This window comes from Zeugodacus cucurbitae, chromosome 2 (genome assembly GCF_028554725.1).
Source record: "Zeugodacus cucurbitae isolate PBARC_wt_2022May chromosome 2, idZeuCucr1.2, whole genome shotgun sequence".
NCBI classification, from domain to species: domain Eukaryota; kingdom Metazoa; phylum Arthropoda; class Insecta; order Diptera; family Tephritidae; genus Zeugodacus; species Zeugodacus cucurbitae.
In genome coordinates this window covers 80,774,968-80,793,415 of record NC_071667.1, presented here as the reverse complement: position 1 = coordinate 80,793,415, position 18,448 = coordinate 80,774,968, and the positions used below count along the sequence as shown (strand labels likewise).

The window sequence follows — 18,448 nt, the reverse complement described above, 5'->3', positions numbered from 1 at the left end:
TTTACATGTTTTATTCGTTTTTCGTAGCTGGTTTAATAATATATTATTATTGAAACAAGTTTTAGTTGTTTACTAAATACAGTAGGAATGAGTTTTGTAACAAGTTTTCAACAAACAAGCCTTAAAGGTCTCAGTTGGTCTATTAACTAAATGCACTTCTAACTACTTTTGTTCCATTTGTTTCGCTACATAAATAACTTGAAACTGGAACATTAATCGATCGATCCAAAAAGGAAATGCAACTGAGGATTCCAGATAGCTACGTAAGTCAATTATAGGTAGTCACATGCGTAACAGTAAGATGCTAGAAGCTTGCTGCAGATTACTCACCTAATTTTAAAACAACTATCTAGAAGATAATGTCATTAACTTAATTAGCCAACAACAAATTAAATTAAAATATTTATCTTGACGCGGCATGACATTTTGCGTGTGAGCGTCAACAGTTGTAAGCCATATTAAGTAAAACATCGTTAAGTCTTATACCAAGAATCAGTTCGACGAGGCTATAAAAGCATGAAACTTGCACCGATCGCTTTATTTATTGACAAGTTCTCGTATATTACGAACGCAAATCACTGACATGGACCACCGCATTACATACACACTACTTTTCGTAAGTAATACACACCTGAATTCTACAAGATTGGTCAATAATATTAATATTTCAGTTAATCAGCTGCGTCATTTTACCAATGCACGGCAAAACAGTGGATAAGCTGGAATCAGCTAAAGAGATTGAGAAAGCTCCAGAGAGTATGAAAGACGACGATGTTGGCGCAAGTGATGAGCATGTCGGTGATGAACCCCTTTTAAATTCGAATGAGCGCATTAAAGCCGAGTTTTTGACCTTCAATGCACCCGAGGAAGATGATATCGAAGACGAAAATCAAATTGAAGATCTGCTTGAGTTATTAAAACCAAAACAGATATTGTTAATTGAAGCGGTTGAAAATACCACGATAATTGAATTCAACGCCGCAGCAGAGGAACGTAGTGGGCTTGCCGAAGCTTTACTATTTGGTGAAAACAGTTCTTTTGAAAGCGTGAAGAAAAGTAAAAATACAACTATTGAGAAAGTTTGAGGATATTCTAATTTTTGTTTAAAGAATTGAGTCCATTGGATCGGATTCAAAAACTTATTTATTGAAGACTGTTTATTATAATATGTAGTGGTGGAATATTCAAAAATAAAATAAATAGTATTACTAGTATCTTAATTATTAATATTTTTATTTATAATTTACCTTGTTAATATGGATCTCATACTCCTTAGAACAGTGCGCAATCAACTCCAACTTTTGTAAATACTTTGATTATTAGTTCTCTTACCAAAACCTCTTTTTCCGAGAAGATTTTTGAAAGTAATGTTAGATCCTTTAGAAAACAGAAAACATGTATCTTTAAAGTACATAGATCATAGTTATGGTGCGTCTTTAAGTGATTTGCCTATCATTTTCAATTCAATATATTTCTTACACCAGAAATAAGCTTTTCCTATGACATATGTGCTCATCACTACAAAGAAACTCTCCAGAATAAGGAAATATTTTCGAATAATTCTCATAAATTATGGAAACCACTTTATAACATTATTATTTTGTGATTTTCTCCCTCAGACTTCTTCATCTGCTAAATAAGCTTCATAAACGATATCTCAAAATTTTCTCGAAGTAAAGACAAATTAATTATGTAATTAAAGGTTAAATATAATTTTTTTATTCGTAATAAACTCATAACAGAAAAGACAATAACAAAGGGCGAGTTAGTAACCTAAACACGCAAGATGGCAGCAGGCAAGTATGTTGCGCTTAGTGATCCATGGCCAGAGCCGCCCGAAACGCCGCCAATTTGTACGATACCACCTGATGAACCACCAGAGATACCACCAGATACACCACCTGATGAACCACCTGATAGACCATCAGATGCACCGCCAGAGATACCACCTGATGAACCACCAGATACGCCGCCATTACCACCCGATGAAGCTGGCGATGCGAAGTTATGTACTGGAGCAACACCACCATTGTGTGACTGCGATGAGCCGCCCAACTGATCGTATTGTGCTTGAATGGCTTTTTGTGCATTAGCCGCATCTTCGGGTGTGCGATATTTGACAAAGTGCACCTCGGGCTGGTGATTGTGGACATCATGTGAAGCCTGCAATTTGTTGGCTAAATCACTGACAGAAGCTTGTTTCTGCAATACATAAATGGCGGTTCTCTGTTCCGAAGCGTGTTTGGCCAAATTGACGACAGCCTTCTCCAAAGCATTGTTTTCGGGTCCCTTAATGAAAATCACACGTAGGTTCTTCTTTGCTGAGTAGCTTACTTGTTGATTAGCTTCAGGTTCATCGAAAGCACTGTCATCAGCAGTGTATGTGTAGAATTCTTTTTCGTATTCCACATCTGAGCCACTGCTGGATCCGCTGCTACTGGAACCACTGTCAATACCGCTCGAACTACCAAGACTGCTGAGACTACCGGATGAGCTACCACCCAAACTGCCGGATGAACCGCCGCTTAGATCACCTAAGCCTCCTAGAGAGCCGCCAATACCACCCAAAACACCGATTCCACCCAAACCACCAGATGAACCACCGCCAATCGCACCGCCTAAGCTTCCTAAACCGCCGCTGTAACCACCAAGTCCGCCAACAGATCCACCGCTGAGGCCACCAAGTCCACCAGCGGAGCCACCGCTGAGACCACCAAGTCCACCAGCAGAGCCACCGCTCAGACCACCATGACCGCCAGGACTAAACGATAATCCGCTATCCGAGTGCGCCACCGGCTGATAGTTGTAGCCCAGTTTGTCGGCACTGGCTAAAGCCACGAAGCACATAACCTGCAATTGAATATTAACACTTTATAGCGCTCCAAAAATTTATAGAGTAGAAAGACTGGAACTCACCACAAAAGCACGCATCTTTTCGAAGATTCTATTGATTAACTTAATCTTTGTAGTTGGAATCGATGTTCTTTAATTGAAAACTCTTGATTGAGTACAACAATACGTAGCAGGCGGCCCGAATTTATAGTTAAATCGCGTCTAATCCGTTGAATAAGCAAACTTGTGCGGTTTCAGTTGCAAATTAGCGGTAATATGTTAATAATCAGTGCCGAAAAGTCATCCGCTTCCTATTTAGATTGGACGCTGTGGTCATGTGAATGTGATAGTCTCCCACCAATATACGATTGAATCATTAACAACTGTATGTGTGTGTTTGTAGATTTATGGATACCGAACACTTCCACAACTCGTATAGAATTAAATTTAAACTATTTAAACATAAATTACCATTAGAGTATATGGTGCATACATTACCGTTGTCCGGCAACCAGGCCCAAATACATTTTATGAGTGTTTAATATTAATTTTTCACTTTAATGTATTTTATTTACTTTTAATAACTTCTGGCTTGAGCACTGAGAATCGCACGAACTTTGAAGAGGTTATGCTAATGCCAGTCGACACAAAAGTCACGAATAGATCTATCGGCTCTGACAGTTTGCCAAAGTTCAAGCAGCAAGTTTGCATAATTGCTAACGATAAATTTAAATAGTTCATTAAAACTACACATTTATACATTTAAATGCATTTATGATTATATATTTTTTATATATTGTGTATAAATATTAAGGCGGATGCTATGCCATGATTCAACTTATAAATTTGTTTTTGTCTAATTATAGATAAAGCTTAATATATTATTAAGATCGTGTTTTTAACGTAAACTAGAATACCGCTATTTGGAATATAAGTATAAAGACTTTGGTATAGTTCTAAGTCAACGTTAAACATTGAAATATATGATGACATTTTAGTTTCGTTTAAGTTATAAAATATATGACGACATTTAAAATATAAAATTCCATTTAATGCTTTTCTTTACGAAATAAATCATTAAACATTTTAAACTGTCAAATTTGTACTTTTTTATAACATTTTTCTTACTTTAAGCAGTTTTAGCAGAATAAATGTAACCCATTGAAAATTAGCAGCTTCATTGCAATAACACACTACAAAATCCCAACAAAACAATGCAATGCACATATTCGTGTCATGATACATATTCCCAAATATTCACCGCAATATCGCATGCTAGTTACATGTATGCTAGTTTTTTTGACGAAGTGCAGAGCAATGCAACAAATACAAATTCACCCGGGCCAGGTGAAGTTGGCAAATTTTCATGCAAGTGCATGACATTTTCAATTTGAGTGCAGCGTCGGTTCGTGGTCGTGTTCAAAGTTTTTTATAAGAAATTAAATATTAATTATTTTAAAAAGTTGTTTGGTTATAATAATAGAAATATTAAGTGTTATAAGTGTCAAATATTGTAATAAGTAATACTGTAAATAATTGTAGTAAAGGTGTAGTGCAATTAAAGTGATGTGGTAAATATGTAAAATGCCGGTTTAGGAAACATGTTGTAACATGTTGTAGTGAAAAATTTGCTGTCGTGCGTTATGCTCAATTTCTGACATTAACAATGTGTTGTTAGTTTAATGCAAGCAATATGTGTAATTAATGTTGTGTTTAATTGATTAAATAATTTGGTTAATATAAAATTATTGCGTTTCGTCATAAGATTAATTTAAGATTTAAGAATTTATAATACTATGCAAGCCCAATATTTTATATCAGAAAAAAAATAAACAACAACTGGTAAGCACTTAATTTTACTTAAGATATTGTGGGTAATTACATACATACTTATTTTATTGTATGTTTTAAAAATAATATTATAATGTATATGTACATGTATAGTAAAATATTTTGTGTAATTTTATGAAACAAAAAATGTAAAGTTCGTCCATTTAATTATTTGTTAAATTGATTTTATGTTATTGAAGTCAAGTGAAGATCTTGAATTTGAATAAGACCCCTATTATGTTCTTAACGCCTAACAACATCTTCTGGATGGGTTCTTCACACATTTAAATTACAATAATAATGCTCAATATCAAATTACTTCTACTTTGGAGTTGTGATTGGCGTAGATTTTAGATTTTGGAGTTATGTAGCTATAAAAATCTTATAGGCTGCGTCAAATATTTTATTCCAATTCAATATTAATTCTAGTTTTTCCTCTACACTTCTTTGTTTCAAACACAACGTCATCTAACCAGGAAAATTTACATAATATACACATGATCTAAAGTGTTTGCTAAAGTGTTATTCACTATATTGGACTCGATTTTAATCGCCTCTACTCTGCCTATATAAAAACATATTTACAGCTTATTTTTATGTAGCTATTTTAATTGATATAATAAAAAGTTTATAGCTTATAAAACTTTTAAAGCACTTCGTATGCAAACAAGCCTCAAGATAGAGCAGTGATTTCAATAAATACATACATGTTTCTTTATAGCGAAAACAGAATTAGACTTCGAAAATAAAGCACTTTTAGTTTTACTATTAAATTGCGAATATAAATTCCTTCCTGTGAAATAGTTGAAATGCTCATAAATAAAATTCAGTGAATTATTTTATGTATTTTGTATTTATTTTTGTCGTTTTCGAAATAATTATTTAAGTAAAAATATAGGTACAAGTTAGCATCTAGAAACGGAGACGTCTCAATAGCGAGGGTGGCAAGTAGTTTGCGTTCGTGTTGGACGCACCTGTGTTGTAGTATTGTTGTTGTGGTCCGTATGAGCCGTATGACGACTGAATTGGGCGTGATGGAGAGGCAAAGTTGATTACTGGAGCAATACCGCCATTGTAGTTTTGGGATGCACCGGGCTCTTGGTCGTATTGCGATTGGATGGTTTGCTTGGCGTTGACAAGATCGTCTTGGTTGCGGTATTTGACGAAGTGCACCTCTGGGTGGTGGTTGCGGTTATTGTTGACAGACTGCAACTTGTTGGCCAAATCAGCGATGTCATGTTGTTTCTGCAGCACATAGATGGCAGTCTTCTGTTCGGCAGCGTTTCTGGCCAAAGCAAGGGCAGCTTTTTCCAAACCATTGTTTTCGGGTCCCTTGATGAAGATGACACGGACGTTCTTTTTCAGAGAATTAGCCAATTGTTGAGCACCTTCAGCATCTTCGAATTCCTCTTCGGGGGCAGAGAAGGAGAAGAATTCTTTGTTGGCTTCCTGAGTGACGGGTGCAACAATGCTCTGTGCGCCAGAATCGAATCCACTGCCGACACCAGTCAGACCACCGAGATTGCCAGAGCTGCCGTAACTGCCACCAGAGCCGAATCCGATACTTCCTCCACCAATACCACCGCTGATGCCATCGCTACCACCACTGATGCCACCAATACCGCCACTGATGCCACCAATACCACCGCTAACACCGCCAACACCACTGCCGGGTGCGAAGGAGAGTCCGGATGGGGAATGGCCCACAGGTCTGTAGTTGTAGCCCAATTTATCGGCGGATACAGCCGCCACCAAACACAAAACAATGAAGCCACGCATGATGCCCGTTAAATTAGGTAATTTACTCTGAAGTTGCTAACTTAGAATAGTTCTTGCTGAAACAGCAGCCTCTTTATATACACTGCCCGAATATCGATGATATGCCCAAGTCACCAGAAAAATAGCAACAACGCCCCTTTCTTCGCTCACTCACTTGCTGATGTCCAACGGGTTTCAACACGCTTTCGACGTATAAGCGATCCGGCAACTTCCCACAAGTACGCGGCATCCGGGCCTTGTTTGCGAAAATCCACAACCACAAACCACAAACTCAGCCATCTCTCTACAAGAACACACGCACACTCACACCTATCGAATATTAGTGGCCATAAAACCTTTCTGATGCAAATGATCTAGCTCGTACCCGTATAACGCACACACACACACACACTCACGCTCCTCCATAAAAGTAGTTTATGCAAAGAAAATTGCCTTTGTCCGTCCATTCCACAGCGGTTCGGTAGCGGCGCATAGTTTGTATTCATAAATATATGGACGTCGGCATTGTTTAGGTGGAGACAAAGTGTTTATTTAGCTCGACTACAATACCAGTAAAACTCCTGAAATGAGCGCTGCACTATGCCGATTTTATTAGTTTATTTTTTTTCGTTTTGGTCTCACTCTCGAACGAAAACAAAAGTACAAATGAATTGGGTGAGAAAATGAAAATTAATATTCAAAGCAATGCGGAATTAATTCCACACAAAGTGGATTCGCAAGCTTCATTCTATAAGCTGGCATAAGACGAACTAATACGAATATGATTAGGCAAGACGTCACAAAGCCGAACCGGCAAAGCGGACTATTTGCGGTTTTATGAAGCCGGTAAATATGCAAAATACCGCAACTATGTATGATCAAAAAAATAGCAGCTAGCGAAATTAGTCCATTAAAATGCAAAAAACTAGCCACATCCCAAAATAGTTTATAATATAGTGGATATTTGTTGTGTTGTGTGTGAATTTGAGATAAGTCTGTGTTGGTGAACGAATACCACTGAAAAAGCGCTGACTTGCCAAAAAATTTACTATTCTTAATAAATAAGTTTTATCTGAATTTATAATTAAAGTGTTTACTGTACTTGGAATTCGAAAAGTCGGGAAATATGAGTTTTTAAATTTAAAGGGGTATTCCGTAAGACAGCAGTAATAAAAAATACGAGGGCAACTTGATAAGTTAGCGATTTTTGTAATTTAAAAATTAATTTGTAGTGTATTTGGTAGACTTCGCGGATTTGGTCCCTCCAATGTGGAATAATAGTTTATATTTTCATCTTCCACGGCCAGTAGAAACATCAGATCTTCTCTCTGGAACGCTTAGGTTCATACAAGACATCCTAGATATTTTGGTACGGTACCGTAGTTTTCTTGGGAAGAATAGTCGCAGATTTCGTCCCATTCCAGGAAATCTCCTCAATCGGGCAAAGATCGGACATAGATTGTGAATTAAAATAATCTTCCTAGTATCTTTAGGTGGTAACAATATAAGATTTCGTCATAACTCAATAGATTCCTGGATGTAAACACTTAGGGTGATACTAAGCAAATCGTCTGTATAGTTTTGAGCTTCGTCAGCTTTTTCATCATGGTACAAAAGACCTGAAAATGTTGACAAAAACTATGCCGTTGAGTTCATGTCTTCTCCAACTACTGTTTTTTTCAAAATATGTAAACAATATTGCGTTGTCTGAATCTTTTTTACAACAATTGTGGTTATTTCTAAAAAAAGTTTTACTTTGAAAACGCTTTTCTGGCCGCCAAAAGGTTAACCCAAAATTACGGAACAACATGCCCACTATTCATAATTACTCTAGCATAAAACAACAGGTTTGTGATTATGACACTTATATAATCAATAAATTAGAAAATTATTATTCTGGTATTTCTCTACTTCTGAGCATACAATCATACATACATATATGGCGACATATTTTCGAAAAAAGTTATGCTAATGAAATCAACTAGTTTTCAACCTGCGTAAATTGACAACTATTTAAATTCAGTCAACTTTAATGTTTCGATGAAATTACTCAATGCAACTTATACTGAACAAAGTCAAAACTTTTGGGATCCGAAAATAACCTTACCGCCTATTTTACATAATGCAGTTAATTATATATGCACCCAATAAATTATTAGGTCTACTGGGAGTTGTAAATTTTAATTAGTTCCCTCGCACGTGTGACACTGAGACACTGACATTGAATTCCGAACTCGAGAAAATGAGATTCACACGTGCCATTTCATATGCATTTACCAAGTCTGATATGTAAATCTTTATCTTCTTGTTGTGTGCTGTATCTGTCCAGAAATATATGACATTATTGTTTCTTCTCTGTGGAGCCCAAAGTGAATCTTAATCCTTATCGACTTACTCTTTCACACGCAGAGAAGTCGTGCTTTTTTTCTTTACTGATACTGTGTTCATTACTTTCACAGCAGAAGGCTCTAAAGCTTCAACATTTTTCTTTCGGACTTTTCAAGAGCTCTCTCATTAAATGTTGTCTCGTGTTATTTTTATTCCTGGAGGGATTACTAATAACTTTCCTTCTAGATATACAGTAAATAGTTCCTGTTAGTAGGAGAGTTCATATCGACCTTATGCTGGTTGCAATGTGGATGAAGTTGTTCTCAACTTTCAGAAGTCAATGTGTTGGATCTGACCTCCTGGTTGCTGTAATTGTAATAATATGCTAATCTTTCATTATTTGATTTGAAATTAGATGTCTCAATAGATTTGTGAGAGGATCGGAACGTTTCGCCGATTCTTGAACGTCTCTTAATACATGCGCTTCAGGTTTGGACATTTTTTATAAGTTCGATATTTAAAATATCTAAGTGAGATCCACGTGGTCATATCATAAGGCTCTATAACCTAACCAACCCTATATTCTGAGACCTTTTTCATTTACTACGATCGTTTGTTTCTATAGAAATTATACCTTTAATGAACTCCAACCTACATATATCCGGAAATTAATTACCAAAAAAATTGTTTAACTATGCAATATCAAGTAAAAAATTTATTAAAAGTAGATAACAACAATAACAGGTATCATCAGTCTATATATAACAACATCTCAGAGTCGAAATCAATTTTCCTATCGCGCTTATATTCATTGCTTAAACACGAATGATCGATGATGGCAAGTAAGCAGCACCAGGAGCGCTAACTGGACGTGCAGCTGGACGAGCAGCTGGAGAAGCGAAGTTGTGTACGGGTGCATCACCACCGTTATAAGATTGAGAATTACCGCCCAATTGATCGTATTGCGATTGAATGGCGCGTTGAGCGTTGGCAGCATCCTCGGGTGTGCGGTATTTGACGAAGTGTACTTCGGGTTTGCTGCGGTGCACATCATGTTGAGATTGCAATTGGTTGGCCAAACCGCCCAAATCGGCTTGTTTCTGCAACACATAAATGGCGGTTCTTTCCTCTGAGGCGTGTCTGGCAAGGTTGACGGCGGCTTTCTCCAAGCCATTGCCTTCGGGTCCCTTGATGAAGATGACACGCAAGTTCTTCTTCAACGATTCGATCACTTGACCATTGTCAGCAGGCTCATTGAAGTCGTTGTCATTAGCAGAGTATGTGAAGAATTCCTTTTCGTATTCGGCAACTGGTGCTACTGGTGCATGGTAGGCAGGACCAGCTGATACAGCAGGACCAACACCAATACCACCACCGATGCCGCCGAGTCCACCAATACCACCGCCGATGCCGCCGAGACCACTGGAACCACTGCCGGGCGAGAATGAAAGACCGCTATCGGAATGGCCAACTGGACGATAGTTGTAGCCCAATTTATCTGCGTAGGCAGTGGCTAAGACACACAGGACGATAAAAGCACGCATTTTTTTTATATTAACACTTGGATAATTATTTCACTAGTTTCGCTTCTTTTCGCGGTTGTCGTATTGAGACTCTGAAATGGTCGCGTTTGGAATGATTTGCCATCATCGATGCACCATCTTTTATACAAATTCAATTCCAAACCTTCATAAAAACCCAAAATGCATAAGTTGCCATTATTTATTGATTAAATATTTATATGTGTATCGACAAAATTATTTTATTCAGTCTCATCTACTTTGGTTGACCAAAAACTCCAAATCAGTTTGCGGACTTCAATGGGCATGTCGAATTTGAATTTTGTTTGATGTTCCGCAAGCTAAAGACATCTTCACGCTTTGCTCTGCTCCACTTGTCAACGCGCAGGTCATAAATTTGGCTTTGACTACAAATGAGCAGAAACGTCACTCGTTGCTGATCGCTTTGACCAAGCCCCTGCATAATTTGCGTTGTCAAATGCCATGCTAAAAGTGCCCAAGTCTTCAGCAGCATCCATAAGACAAATTAATTAATATGGACGTATATCGTCACATTGAGTTTTAGCGTTCGACAGTCAGAGTTTTTTCTTTAATAAATTCAATTTTCGTTTAAACACTAAATTTGCAAAAGATATTTATAGTACATCCATTGCACGCGACTGCCTCAAACATAACTATAGCCGGAGAAATCAACAAATCAAATGCGGACTTACTGCAACACGATTCAGCTCGTAAATATAATTCGGTAGTACAAATATTTATTTATGTTCGTATAACAATCCGTTATGTTTATCATCGGGTGTGATATTGAGTCGTTTTGCAAATTATTCGTCTTTAATTTTACACTAATTCGATGTTTGGTCGTAAATTTGTTTGAAAGCATAATGTATTTTTCTCTTTTTCTCTAATCTTTCCATTTAGCATTAGCTGCATAACGGAACATGCTAAATGTATAATTAAACTTATTATGATAATTAACAAAAAATTTAAATGGAGTTTATTAATTTATTATCATCGTACTATGTTGGACGCGTCACGGCTTTAGACAAGAATACCACTTCTGATTAGGGAATAACTCAAATAACAAAATTGATATCGTTCCTACATCATAATTAATTCATGGTGTCCTTGTTCTTTACTTGGATCGAAAATAATTTCCTGGAAAATAATGCATTAAGTTGTAAAGAAAACGTAACTGGATTCCTTTTACTTCCAACAATTTGAAAGTGACGCATTAATTGTGGCTCTAACTATTATCATTCGGTTGGCAAATATCTCCCTTCCGACTTTTTGTCTTTTGAATTTCGCGGCTATGTATAAACCGCTACAGAGCTCGTATCTGGCAATACACATCTTTGAAAGGTCTTGACATAACCTACAAAACGACACTATGCATGATTAGTTTGGATATTGAGTTCAACAGTTATAGACGTGTAAACATGGAGTTCACTAACGTCGAAATTCGCGCTATTTTAAAGTTTTCCTTCGTTAAAGGCAAATCCGCTAGAGAAACGTTCCATGAGATTAATGGTGTACTGGGGGATGGACTCTATCACTTCGAACTGCGGAGGAATGGTTTCGACGATTCAGAGCGAGGGAAAACGACACCATGGATAAGCCAGCCGCCGGAAGGCCTGCGACGACGAATACCGATCAAATCATGGAAAACATCGAATTAGACCGGCATATGGCATCTCGTGACATCGCCCAGGAGATGGGAGTTAGTCACCAAACCATTTTAAACCATCTACTGAAGGCTGGATACACAAAAATGCTTGATGATTGGGTGCCACATGATTTGACGAAAAATACCTTCTGGACCGAATCAACGCCTGCGATATGCTGCTGAAACGGAACGAACTCGAGCCATTTGAAGCGGATGGTGACTGGCGACGAAAAATGGATCACATACGACAATATCAAGCGAAAACTGTCGTGGTCGAAGGCCGGGGAATCGTCCCAACCAGTGGTCAAGCCGGGATTGACGGCCAGGAAGGGATTTACTGTGTGTTTGGTGGGGTTGAAAGGGAATCATCCACTATGAGATACTCCCATATGGCCAGACAACCTAATATTTCAAAAAACGTAGGAAAACAAATGTGAGTTCACGCCTTTTCCTCAACCTTTTCCATATTGTCTTTAATTAATGTTCTTATCTGTGGCCTATTGAATATTCCCCGTTATCTTTCCTGTACTCAATTCGGAATTTTTTTTTGGGAGGGATGTTCTGTTATCCTGAAAGTAATTTGACATATTGTTTCTTTATGGTAATGAACTTAATTGCGAAGAAACAATTATATTTTTCTGAAGCATCACTTTTTGAAAACATAAAACATATTTTCATTGTTTGTTTAAAAAGAACGAACATTCTTACAAATGTCTGCCTTATTCCTCTTTCATCTATTCCCGATTGTAATTTTTTTAATGCCATCATCTTAAGCAATATTTTAACTAGACGACATAAGGACTAAAAGCTTTTCCAAAAGAGTTAATACTTGTTTTAACTTATTTCTTGGCTCTAATCGGTCTTTGATGCATTTTCGTATTAAAAATACATGAGAGATATGACTTTAAAATAAATTCTTCCATATTGGAGGCATTCATTTTGAAAACTTAAAGAAACATTGGAATAACAAGAAATGTAATTAAAAATCGTACCTTTTTTCAATATATTTATATTAAGTAACAATAACAATAATAAGCGTCGTCCATATTCATAACTTGGTTCAAACGTTTCGTATAACAAACTTAACAAATCAGTTCTTTCAATTAAACAAAGTAGGTAACAACAAGTGTGATCTGGTTTTATACCAATTCTACTTAAACGCGGATGATGGAAGAGGGCAAGTAGGCGTTGCGTGGAGCATGTACTTCTGGTGCTTGAACTGGAGCTTGGGAAGCGAAGTTGTGCACTGGGGCAACACCACCGTCATGAGCTTGGGAGCTACCGCCCAATTGGTCGTATTGCGATTGGATAGCACGTTGTGCGTTGGCAGCATCCTCAGGGGTGCGGTATTTGACGAAGTGAACTTCGGGTTTGTGTGCGCTCTGGCCTTGGATAGAGTTGAGTTTCTTAGCCAAATCTCCGATATCGCTCTGTTTCTGCAAAACATAGATGGCGGTTTGTTCGTTAGCAGCATGTTTAGCCAATTGGAGGGCAGCATTCTCGAGTCCACGGTTTTCGGGTCCCTTGATGAAGATAACACGGAGGTTCTTCTTCAGTGAGTTGGCAACATCTTGGCTGGCATCAGCATCATCGAATTCATGTTCGGGAGCGGAGTAGGAGAAGAATTCCTTATTGAATTCAGCTTGAGCGGGAGCGGAGTATGATGGTCCAACGCTGCCGGAGCTACCGATATCACCTGAACCGCCAAGACCACCCAAACCACCGCTTGAACCGCCAAGACCGCCCAAACCACCGAGTCCGCCAAGTCCACCGATACTGCCACCGCTACCTAATCCACCCAGACCGCCAGAGCCTCCCAAACCACCGAGTCCACCAATGCTTCCTGAGGAACCACCTGGTGCAAAGGATAGTCCAGAGTCGGAGTGTCCCACTGGGCGATAGTTGTAGCCCAATTTATCAGCAGAGGCTGCAGCCACTAAACACAGGACCTACGAAATATTAAAAATAAGTATTATTTTTTACCCTTTAGCGTATTCACAGTAGCACTACTTACAATGAAGGCACGCATGTTGTTTCAGATTTTAGTTGTTAATACTTGTTGGAAATATTATTGGTTTATGATGGTTTCTTGTCTGCGACTTTTCATATTTATACGAGTAAACACAACAAATAATAATCTAATCAATTTGCTATTTCATCTTCGTATCTGTCTGCTACTACATCGGCTGTACATTCGGCTGAGATTCCATTGCTCACCAATAATAATTTGTTTTTGCAACTCTCAAATACCACTGATCAATATTAGCTGTGTGCGAAGAACTCTTTTGTGTCTTCTCATCGCTATTGTCATAATTAGGCATTTATTTTATGACAATAATTTGCACATAACATTTTTAGTTATGTCTATGCTAATTCGTATGCAGCTTCGTCGGAGTTGAGCGTAAAATTTATTCATATTCATATCGCTGTGGTCGGCATCGCAGTTTTTGATGTTGTCGTGAAATTATCAAATGAAACTCTGCATATATCTACATATGTATTTGTGTCGTTTTGCTCTTGCAATTTTCATTTCAATATTAAAACAGTTGTGGTTGAGGGCGATCATGTAAAGGAGTAAATAATTGAGGAGACTCACTGCTATCTCTATCCCTGTATCCAGCATTATTCACGAACTCGTCTAAATTATGATAACTGTAAACCCCATTAACTGAACATTAAGTCACTCGTAAAGTACAATTTTGGTTAGACTTTGATTCATCGAAGATCCTTTCCATTCCTCTTGCCTTATTGACTATCCCAAGCAACAACTAAAATCCATCATATGTTCTGTATCATGCAACAAGCCAACATGATTGACTCTGATCCAGTTCTATTTATTCAATGATTTCAGAGAATTTATACATACAATTTGAAATTCATGCAAAGTCCTCCCGTTAGGGCCTCTGGAACGAAAAATAATCACAAGGAGTTAAACGTAAGAGGTTGGCTGACGTACTTGCAATAGTGGGAGTACAGACTAGACACTGCGAAATGGGCATACTTGCGATGAGTTTAGGAATCCAGTCGGAAGCAAACTGTCATTGATGTATGACAGAAGGTGAGGTGGCAATATCAAGTCATTTCCTCCTACCCAGTGTCCAGCTTTGGCGAACCGAGTGAACCGACTTGAAAGAGCATTAGCCGCCTGATAAAATTTGTGAAAGGCTCAAAGCGCTTCGACGATATATAGAGGTCTTCTCTGCGATATGTAAATGAGATCCATTGCGACAGTTCTCGTAACCTAATATCAGATGAATGAGGTAGTGTATATCATTATGTGTTATTTTTGTTCGAAAGATATCTCCTCAAAATCAGTTCCTATGACCAACATAATTAATTGATTTTAATGTTTTGAATTGCCCACAATTTCTTTCATATTTAGTTTTGGATAAATTGTTTATCTTCTATAAAATATGAAATATTACTCAAACTAATTTCAGTTTTTTTACACTTCTCGAGAGAAACTGCGAATGATTAACTATAAATAATGTTTTAATTGACATTTGCAATTTTCTAATTCGTAAAAAATCGCTAATGAATGGCGCCAAGCAATTAATCTAATGAGCTAAACAACCAATCATTCACGCTACGATAAAACGGCCAATTAGCGAATTATCTGATGGAATGTGAAACATGGAAAAAAATTAATACATACATATATGTCTCATATTGGATGTGAGCATGTAAATGCCGCCATACATAACTCTCTGCAATTTGGCAGTATTTTTAGCGATTAAATCAGCAGAGAAGCTGCCTGCAGCTGCATTTGAATTATTATCGGTCATCGTTGTATCTCATCCGATGAGTATGTGTGTGTGTACTTCCCACCGAGAGTACGTCAAACGATGCAAAGCGACATTCGACCGACCTGCTGATATCCGACAGCATAAACGACGATTATCAGTGCGGCTGACTACTTCCGGTGCGACTTTTAGAGGTCGTTCCACCCGCATACTTTGTATAAAAAATACGCTCATTCGTAGAAACACATAAGAGTGGCTATAAAAAAATGCATAATAAAATAAATTTCAAACGGCGAAGACTAAAAACAGTAAAAAACAAAAACGCCAGAAGGAAACGCTCAGCGTTTTGAATTTGTCGAAACCAGTTTATTTGCATACAAGTTCGTTTTCGTTTTTTATCGCGTGTATTTCTATAGTTGGGGACATTGAATGGTCGGATCAGTTGGCAGAGCAAACAATGGAGGCAATTAAAAACGATAGAAAATTAATAAAAATGCGGCAGTAAAACAAAGTATCAAAAAAACAATAAAAAACAACGTTGGAATTTGATCAGAATTAGGTTTATAGGTTTGAGGTTTGGTACAAATAAAAAAAAACACAAGGCCGTTTGTTTCACAGGGGACGATCAATCGGAGCGTTACATGCTTTTGTGCGATCGTGTAAACGACATCACGTGATTACGAGAAAGCTCGAAGCTATTATATTTCAGATTGTATGAGGTCAGTTACGGGCAAGGAAAGTGTTGGTCTAAATATCTGTGATAAAAAAAACGTACTGACTGCTGTTAGTGGGGTTTTTTTACTTTACAAGGCATATGATATCACACTGTGTTATCACTTGGGTTCACATGTATTTCGAACGATTATGCAAAGTATTTCCATATAAAGTTAAAATTAGTTTTTTATGTTGTTGCTCGCATAACTTTAGTGTTACCTAAAAATAGATACTAATAAGCCAACTATTGTGTGAGAAAAGAAAATTGAGATCATCACAGTTCGTTATTATTTATGCATATTTCTGTGCTCAACTTCGCGTTCGCACGAAGTTGACAAATAATTTTGTCGCCAAAATTTCTGTTTTGAATGCATTTCCACAAGAGTTCAAATGCATTTTGTTTTTGGCCGTTTGACAACTAAAACTCTTAAGAACAAACTTGCGATCATATAAAAGTTAGACTATGCAAGTACGTTAATCATTCCAAACACAACCACTACAGAGTAATCATTCAACTCAACTCAATTTCAAGCCACCTTCGACTGTATTAAAATGCGTGCCTTCATCGTGTTGTCATTACTCGCCGTTGCCTACGCTGATAGCTTGGGCTACAACTATCGTCCTGTGGGTCATTCGGACTCCGGCCTTTCCTTTGCGCCAGGTGCCAGCAGTGGTGGGGTAGGTGGTGGATTGGGCGGTCTTGGTGGACTAGGCGGTGGATTAGGTGGTAGTGGTGGATTAGGCGGCAACAATGGCGCCGCCACACAAGTGTCACCTTCTTACTCAGCACCCGCCGCTGAATTCGACAAGGAGTTCTACAGTTACAGCGCTGATGAAGATGCCTTCAATGAACCCGCTGGCAGTGAACAAATCGAAGCTTCGTTGAAGAAGAATCTGCGCGTTGTCTTCATCAAGGGACCCGAAAATAATGGTTTGGAGAACGCCGCCGCCAATCTAGCCAGACTTGCTGCCGACCAGAAAACCGCCATCTATGTTTTGCAGAAACAGAGCGATATTGGAGATTTGGCTAACAAACTCAACTCTATCCAAGGCCAGAGCGCACACAAACCCGAAGTACACTTCGTTAAATACCGTACCCCTGAGGATGCCGCCAACGCACAACGTGCTATCCAATCGCAATACGACCAATTGGGCGGTAACTCTCAGTCTCATGACGGTGGTGTTGCTCCAGTGCACAACTATGCTTCTGAGGCTTCTCGTCCAGCACCACGCATTGCAAGCGCTCCCGGTTCTGCCTACTTGCCCTCTTCCATCATCCGCGTTTAAGTAGAATTGTCTGCTGCTGTAAGGAAATAATTCAAAATGAGTTGTTGATATATTCCTAAGGACCATTGTTATTGTTGTTTATACTATAAGCTGTTTTATAATAAAATCTATATTTTCTAAAATCAAAAAAGTTTATTAGTCGCACGAAATTTATTTCTAACTGTAGAAGGATTAATCATTTTATGAATGCTTTCGACTAAATTGTATTCTTAGATAAGCTCGAACTCCAGAAAAAAGAGAGATACTCCTTTTAGATTTTGTAAGACTTTCAGTTAGAATTGTCAAATTTCAGTGGCGAAGTGTTTTATCGATATCTCTGTTGATATCGGAGTTATAAGCTCGCAGCATTCTTAAAAGTGTTGTATTGGTAGGGTGATTTCGCTCCTCTTTAAACTATGTATGAAATTTCGCTAAAATTGGTCAGTATCTACTTTTTACACTATTGTTTTTGTTGCTTGATCTCTTCACGTTCTTTTCACATTTGTAAAAATTTAAAACCATACATGGTTGGGTCTTAAGTTTCATATCTCTCTATGACAAAGTGAGAGAAATAAATTTTTCTCGCATGAGCTTCCTTGGGGTGGTTATCGTAGTAGGTCCATGGAACTACTTGCTCTCAGCAAGGTTCAGTACTCCGCAATGGTCGGAGTTCTTTTGCAGGATGCAAGTTGCCTCTGTTGTTTTTTGATGACGAGATTGAAACATTAAACCACTTTCTAATACGCTCTCCAACTTTCGCCAGACTAAGATTGAATTGTCTCGGTAACATA

At 37.9% G+C, this 18,448-nt stretch overlaps 6 protein-coding genes across 7 annotated transcripts; 2 read left to right on the top strand and 4 right to left on the bottom strand.

Moving 5' to 3' along the window:
• Positions 1-482: 482 nt before the first annotated feature.
• Positions 483-1,220, top strand: LOC105220401 (uncharacterized). Its single transcript, XM_011196840.3, has 2 exons — positions 483-616; positions 672-1,220. The coding sequence occupies exons 1-2, from the start codon at positions 584-586 to the stop codon at positions 1,083-1,085; spliced, it is 447 nt and encodes a 148-aa protein (XP_011195142.2). The 5' UTR covers positions 483-583; the 3' UTR covers positions 1,086-1,220.
• Positions 1,221-1,696: 476 nt separating this feature from the next.
• On the bottom strand, positions 1,697-3,062 carry LOC105220413 (uncharacterized). Its single transcript, XM_011196849.3, has 2 exons — positions 2,917-3,062; positions 1,697-2,850 (listed from the first exon to the last, which is right to left on the bottom strand). The coding sequence occupies exons 1-2, from the start codon at positions 2,929-2,931 to the stop codon at positions 1,774-1,776; spliced, it is 1,092 nt and encodes a 363-aa protein (XP_011195151.2). The 5' UTR covers positions 2,932-3,062; the 3' UTR covers positions 1,697-1,773.
• Positions 3,063-5,496: 2,434 nt separating this feature from the next.
• On the bottom strand, positions 5,497-6,499 carry LOC105220427 (glycine, alanine and asparagine-rich protein). The gene has a single exon (XM_011196865.3). It carries the CDS (start codon positions 6,439-6,441, stop codon positions 5,575-5,577), a length of 867 nt encoding a protein of 288 aa, XP_011195167.1. The 5' UTR covers positions 6,442-6,499; the 3' UTR covers positions 5,497-5,574.
• A 2,942-nt stretch (positions 6,500-9,441) lies between these two features.
• LOC105220488 (uncharacterized) lies at positions 9,442-10,401 on the bottom strand. The gene has a single exon (XM_011196924.3). It carries the CDS (start codon positions 10,290-10,292, stop codon positions 9,564-9,566), a length of 729 nt encoding a protein of 242 aa, XP_011195226.1. The 5' UTR covers positions 10,293-10,401; the 3' UTR covers positions 9,442-9,563.
• A 2,542-nt stretch (positions 10,402-12,943) lies between these two features.
• LOC105220473 (mesenchyme-specific cell surface glycoprotein) lies at positions 12,944-14,105 on the bottom strand. The gene is made up of 2 exons (XM_011196914.3): positions 13,949-14,105; positions 12,944-13,883 (listed from the first exon to the last, which is right to left on the bottom strand). Exons 1-2 carry the CDS (start codon positions 13,961-13,963, stop codon positions 13,089-13,091), a joined length of 810 nt encoding a protein of 269 aa, XP_011195216.2. The 5' UTR covers positions 13,964-14,105; the 3' UTR covers positions 12,944-13,088.
• Positions 14,106-16,853: 2,748 nt separating this feature from the next.
• LOC105220462 (uncharacterized) lies at positions 16,854-17,779 on the top strand. Of its 2 annotated transcripts, XM_054233385.1 has the most exons (2): positions 16,854-17,073; positions 17,104-17,779. In XM_054233385.1, exons 1-2 carry the CDS (start codon positions 16,944-16,946, stop codon positions 17,676-17,678), a joined length of 705 nt encoding a protein of 234 aa, XP_054089360.1. In that variant the 5' UTR covers positions 16,854-16,943; the 3' UTR covers positions 17,679-17,779. The 2 variants fall into 2 exon arrangements, with proteins under 2 accessions (XP_054089360.1, XP_011195202.2); XM_011196900.2 differs by having other exon boundaries at positions 16,854-17,779.
• Positions 17,780-18,448: the final 669 nt, after the last annotated feature.

Excerpts from the sequence above, each read along its gene's own strand:
- LOC105220488 (XM_011196924.3), bottom strand. The coding sequence starts at position 10,292 with ATGCGTGCTTTTATCGTCCTGTGTGTCTTAGCCACTGCCTACGCAGAT.
- LOC105220401 (XM_011196840.3), top strand. The coding sequence starts at position 584 with ATGGACCACCGCATTACATACACACTACTTTTC. Across the intron at positions 617-671 it reads TTACATACACACTACTTTTC|TTAATCAGCTGCGTCATTTT; the intron begins GTAAGTAATACA and ends TTAATATTTCAG.
- LOC105220427 (XM_011196865.3), bottom strand. The coding sequence starts at position 6,441 with ATGCGTGGCTTCATTGTTTTGTGTTTGGTGGCGGCTGTATCCGCCGAT.
- LOC105220462 (XM_011196900.2), top strand. The coding sequence starts at position 16,944 with ATGCGTGCCTTCATCGTGTTGTCATTACTCGCCGTTGCCTACGCTGAT.